Below are 6,000 nucleotides of genomic sequence, written 5' to 3' on the forward strand. Positions count from 1 at the left end.
TGAACTAAAGCAGCCAGATATAAGAGTACATACTATGGATTCCATTTATACAAAGTTCTAGAAAAGGCAAAAGTAATCTTTAGCACCATTCTGCATGCTATATTCTCTTAGCATGCTTAGAACACTTCAGAATTTGAAACTGCAAAAGAGAACTATCTGATCAGGACTCAACCAAAACAATGGACAACAACTTAGGCTTCAAGATAATTATCCACTATTTCTTTACATCTATTTAAGGTGTGTGTTAAGTCAGTACTTCCTTACTTAGTCTGTGCTGGCCTTACCTTGCAGCAAGATGTTTCCAAATTCAGAATATTTGGATTTTAAAATAGTAATAAAGTATATATACTATGTACAGTATTGTCCCCAAAACCCCGGGGAGTCTGGGGTAGCATCCTGAAATCAAACGCTGTTATTTCTCTAGTGCTCAGTAGCTCAGTCGTGTCCGAGTTCTTTGTGATCCCATGGACTGTAGCCCATCAGGCTCCTCTGTCCACGGGATTGTCCAGGCAAGATTACTGGAGTGGGTTGCCATTTCCTCCTCCAGGGGCTCTTGCTGACCCAAGGATTGAGTCCATGCCTCCTGCATTGGCAGGCGGATTCTTTATCACTGAGCCACCTGGGGTACGCAGCACCCTATCCCGCGCCTGGGAGCCTGGGAGCCTGGGAGCCTGGGGTCCGCACCACCCTTCCCCGAGACTAGGAGCCTGGGAGCCTGGGAGCCTGGGGCCCTCAGCTCCCGAGCCCGCGCCTGCGAGCCTGGGAGCCTGGGAGCCTGGGGGCCTGGGGTCCGCAGCACCCTATCCCGCGCCTGGGAGCCTGGGAGCCTGGGAGGCTGGGGGCCTGGGGTCCGCAGCACCCTAGCCCGCGCCTGGGAGCCTGGGAGCCTGGGAGCCTGGGGCCCCAGCTCCCGAACCCGCGCCTGGTTGCCTTTGAACCTGGGGGAGGCAGCTCCCGAGCCTGCGCCTCGGAGCCTGGGAGATGGAGCTCCTTGGTGACTGCTAGCACTTTTCTGATGGCAAATTCAAAATAAAATGTTATTCACTCAAAATTTTATAGCAAGAAACAGCTGCCAATAGAATCATTTTCCTTTTCAAAGGAAATTTAAAGCACTTACCTAAAAATACGCTAAAAGCACACAGAAGTGAGCTAAATTTAATAAGCACTATTATGTACCAAGCACTGAGCTAAGCACTTTTACATGTTATCTCATATAATACTTCTTCCAACAAACAGTTTTACCTTCAAGGCCTGGCCCATAGTACCTATGATAGTAACTGTTATAATAGCAACTTCTGGTATACTTCACCTCTTAGTTTTGTCACCTTAGGCAGTATATAATTTTAAATGGTACTTTCTAAGTTCCAAAATAAGTAACTAACATTTGTGACTGTGTTTTTATCATATTACTTTATATTGTCTCTGTAAAAGAAAAAATATTAATATTTTCTATAATAAAATCAAAAGAAATGCCATTTACAGTAAAACAATGATCAATTGTGACAATGAAGGTTGACAGTAAGGTTTCAAATCTTTAAAGTGACCCTCACCACTATTTTAGGAAATATGTTTTTATAACACTTTTAAAAATTAACTCATGGAACTTCTGTTTGGAAAGAAGAAAAAGTGCTGGAGATGGATAATGGTGATATTTGCACAATAATGTGAATGTAAGTAACGCCACTGAGGTGTATACTTAAAATGGTTAAAATGGTAAGTTTTATGTTATGGACAGGCTGTGTGTGCAATCAGGCCAAGTTCCTCTGTTCATGGAATTTTCCAGGCAAGAATACCTGAGTAGGTATTTTTAAAAATGTGGTAATGCAGGAGACATGGATTTGAAGATTCCCTGAAATAGGAAATGGTAACCTACTCCGGTATTTGATATAATTAAATATACATGTTTAAAGCTAACACTGTAAATAACATGGTTTTTTTAAAAAAATCTTCAGCTTGTTATTCTACAGTAGAAACACCAGCAACCTCAAAGAGTAAAGGACAATTTTTGGCCTGATAAGATTTATTGCAACCCAGAACCGTAACAGTTAATCAGCCAAAAACAGCAAAGATGAAATCTGTCCAGTCAGCAGCATGTGATGTCATACTAGCAGTATGTTACCTTAATAAAGGTGTAAAGTGTCTTGGCTGATCTAGGCACTCAATAAATGAATGAACCAGGCATGTACTGAGCATGTGTAATGCTTCATTTTTTAAAAAGCAGCCTTCATTTTAATGATTTAGAAAACACTTTAATAAAAAAGAATGTATGATCATAAATAGCTTAGGCTCAAGCACATAATGACCCAATAATTACCACCCGTAAAGCCTAAGAGATGAAGGTGCAAAAAATTTCTATCTGAGGTTGAATATGAACCTGATGAATATTTGAGATTTGCTGTACTATTTTTAACTGAACTTTCTGGCCTTAGGTCAGAGTTTTGCTAGCAAAATACCAAAGTGAAAATGCTGGGAGTGAAGCCCAGAGTCTCTGCTCTGGTCTAGGAAAAGCTATGCCCTTCATGCAACCAATCCTATCCCCAATCGAAGACTTAGAAACACTATCAGAGTTTCATGCTCCCATGAAAACACATGAACACAATGACATGAAGATCAGTAAAAGGAAATGTCAAACACGTCTGACACAGTACATCACTACATTCTGTGCACTGTACAGAAAGACACTCTTTAGTTAGTTCCTGCACTTTGGCCAAACGGTACTGAGTCACTCTGCAACTGATTCCAGAAACCTCAAAGGATAACCAACAGCTTCTGAAGGAAAGTCAGTCAGTCACTGGAAAGGGAGGAGACAGTTTTTCTCATCATATAGTCAATAGATTTCTCCTGTCAGGGAGTAGAACAGGCATTCTGGGAGGAAATATCTAAAGGATCCAACGATCACCTACCCGAATTCTAGTTGTCCAGAGTTAATTTAACATCCAGCACATCTTTTTCACTTTCTTCTCCTCCCCAGGGTAAAAACCTACACCTCCTACCTTTCCCATAAATGCACCTCTACTGCATACTAATCAAAGAGTCTGTAAAATACAACAGTCTAGCCTAACAAAAGCAAGAAATAAATAAGCATTCCACAGTGCATTTCTGATCAATCTTGTTCCTTTCTTAAACAAAGCCAACGAACAGACTTTACGTGGCTATTAATTGTGATCTCCAAGGCCATCTCAGGAAAGAGACACAATGAAAAGGAGAGACTAATAGCACACTACAATTCAAGTGAATTTATAGCTCCTAGGCAATAATCGCTGAAATTAAACTCACAGAAATTGAAATGCACTGAATTGTAACGATTAATGTTCACAGACAACTGAAAACATGGAAACCTCAGGCTGTGTGTTACCAGATTTCAGACTGAATTCTTTGTCATGTACCCCAGGTGGGTACTCCCCGTAGGGACAGCCACCGGGTCTCTCTTGCTCCGACGCGCGTCGCCAGGCAGCATGACGCTCTTTCAGATGGGCTAGCCTGGGGTCTGATGAACAGGTCTCCCCACCCGACCCCCCACCCCCAGACCCACAGGGCAGGAGGGAAGAAGAGTGCTTCCTCCCAGCGCTCCAAGACCGGGGCAGCCGCGGGTGACACCAGCTCCAGGAGGCAGAAGGGAAGAATCCAAGGTGGGTCTCTCTACTCCCGGAACTCGGTCGCAGAACTGTCTGGTCTCCCCGACCCGGGCCCCGGCTGCCGGGAAGCTGGGCAGGGTGGGGCGAGACCTCCCCTCCGCCGCCCGCCCCCACCGCTGAGTGGGCACAGAGGGGTGGGCAGTCGGGGCAATCTGCGGTTCGAGCGGTCATCAGGGAGGGCTCCCAAGCCCCCGGCCACATACCAGCAAGCTCTCCACGTTGATGGGCGAGCGAGGGTCTCGGATCAGCGCCTCCAGCTTCCTCTGGCGGCTCGCGCCCGCGCCGTCCCCCGACACGGCCTCGGGGGCGCCGGGCATCTTCCCCGTCGTCGGGGGCCGGCTCATGCCGCCGCCAGGCCCGCTCTCAGCTCCCCGCGCTCCGGCCCGGCCGGCCTCGGGGCCTACCGCCGCCCTCGAACCACCGGCTCCGGCCGGGGCTCCGCCCGGGCCCACCGCCCGCCTGGAGCTCAGCGCCCCGGGGCCTTGGGGCTGTGGGAGGCCGGCCCGGCCCCGGGAGCAGCGCGGAGCAGACGGCGTCCCCGCCCCTCAGTCAGATTCGCGCCGCCCGGTCCACTCCTCCGCCGCGAGCTCCCTCAGGACTCCGAGGGCGGGAGCGGGGAAGTGGCGCCGCCACCGCCGGGCCCCCCGGGGGCTGTCCCGCCCTCTGGGGGCTCCGGGAAGCTGAAGCCCGGGCTCCAGACAACTACTGCCACGGCCAGCCGGCTCCCATGACCGCCGGCGGCCGCCCGCGCCCCACACGCCCGCGCCCCTCACACACTCCCGCGCGGCGCCCGTCTCCGGCCGCGCGCAGCCGCTACCCACAAGCCCCTCGGCCCGCGGCTGGCGGCGCGCCCCCGCGCTCGCCCCGCCCCGCGCGCTCCCGGCCCCGCCCCTCGCGCGCCGCCGCCGCTGCCGCCCGCCGGCCTCCGCCTCCTCACGCCCGTTTCCTCGTGTTTTTTTTTTTTTTTTTTTTTTATCGTTTCCTCCTGTCTGCTTGGCTTCGCATTTCTCCTTTTTCAGCCTCCTTCCTTCTCTGTGTCCCCCTCCCCTGTTGAGTTCTCACAGGGTAAACCGTCGGGCGGCGAGCGGTCACGGCCTCGCTGGACCCGCGAGCTCCAGCTGAAGGGAGGGGAGGGTGCACCTGGGGGCTCGGAGGTCGGACCCCCCCCCACCGCCGCCGCCGCCGCCGGCTCCCTCAGCTCCCGCCGGCCCCTGCCCGGGCGACCGACCCCATGTACTCGGAGGCCCACCGCACCCACCCTCCCGGCGCCCCGAGGCCACCCGGCTGCGCCCGGCTCGAGGCCGGGAGGCCGGGCGGTTGGGGTGGCGGGGTATGGGCGGGTCGGTGCCCCCAGCCGGCTCCCTCAGCTCCCGCCGGGCCCTGCCCGGACGACCGACTCCGTAGACTCGGAGGCCCACCCCGGGCCCCGAGGCGACCCGGCTGCGCCCGGTGCGGGGCCCGGTGGCCAGGGTGGGGGGGTGGGGGGATGGGCGGCTCGGCGCCCCCCGCCCCCGCCCGGCTCAGCTGACTCAGCGCGCAGCTATGCGCAGCCTTGCATCACCCGCGCCGGAATAATAGCGGCCGCCGGGTGGCTGCCCTCGCGTGCGGAGCTCCGCGTTAGCGAGGGGCCTGCTTGGGCCACGGGGATGGTAGTGGAAGGGCTGGGAGGGCGTGCCTGGGACTCGAAAACGGGACGAGGAACGGGCGGGTGGAATGCGAGTCCTGCGGCAGGAGGGCCTGGAAGCGCTGCTTGTTTTCCCCCCCGCCCCAGGGCAGGCGTCCCGGGACTGCCCAACACCTCGCTGGTCCTCCCTTAATTGTTCTCCCGAGCTGGGCTTCAGTACCCGACCATGAAGAGAAGGAGAGGGGCTATAGAAAAACTGCTTTCCCTCCGCAGATCTCGAGCTCTTGGCCTTTTTTGGGGGGGTGGGGGGGGGTGGCGGAAGAGGAGCGGTCAGAGGGGCCGCCGCTGGTCCACATTCCTGCCTTCTCCGGCCTGCGCTATTGGTCAGATCCACCCAGGGCGCAATCTGAAAAATATGTGCCAAGAGCTGTAAAGCTGTTCATTGAGCCCCTTTGACCCAGTAAACCCATTTAAGGAAGTCCATTTCTAAGGAAATGATCCCAAGGGGTGTGGGGGGGAGAACTTGCATAAAGATGTTTACAGCAGGGCTGTTCAGAATGTCCATAATGACCAAAACCTGGGAAAGGACCCAATTGTCCAACGCATGGGGAATAATCCAAACAAGCTCTGTCACATTAACAGAAGGAATCCTGGCAGGTATGCAGGATTCAAGTCAAGCACGTCAAATTTTGGCAAGTACATGAAAAGATGTATTGGAAATAAGGTTAAATAAAACAACGA

At 53.3% G+C, this 6,000-nt stretch overlaps 1 protein-coding gene across 2 annotated transcripts in view; it reads right to left on the minus strand.

Annotated features, from left to right (window-relative positions):
• The window catches only part of ROCK2 (Rho associated coiled-coil containing protein kinase 2), a 128,299-nt gene extending 123,861 nt beyond the window's left edge, over positions 1-4,438 (minus strand). For both annotated transcript variants that reach the window (XM_065928594.1, XM_065928593.1), the window contains exon 1: positions 3,839-4,438. In XM_065928594.1, the coding sequence (XP_065784666.1) occupies positions 3,839-3,979 (141 nt within the window). In that variant the 5' untranslated portion in view covers positions 3,980-4,438. The remainder of the gene's footprint in view (positions 1-3,838) is intronic.
• Between the last annotated feature and the right edge of the window lie 1,562 nt (positions 4,439-6,000).

Source organism: Muntiacus reevesi, chromosome 3 (genome assembly GCF_963930625.1).
Source record: "Muntiacus reevesi chromosome 3, mMunRee1.1, whole genome shotgun sequence".
Taxonomy (NCBI): domain Eukaryota; kingdom Metazoa; phylum Chordata; class Mammalia; order Artiodactyla; family Cervidae; genus Muntiacus; species Muntiacus reevesi.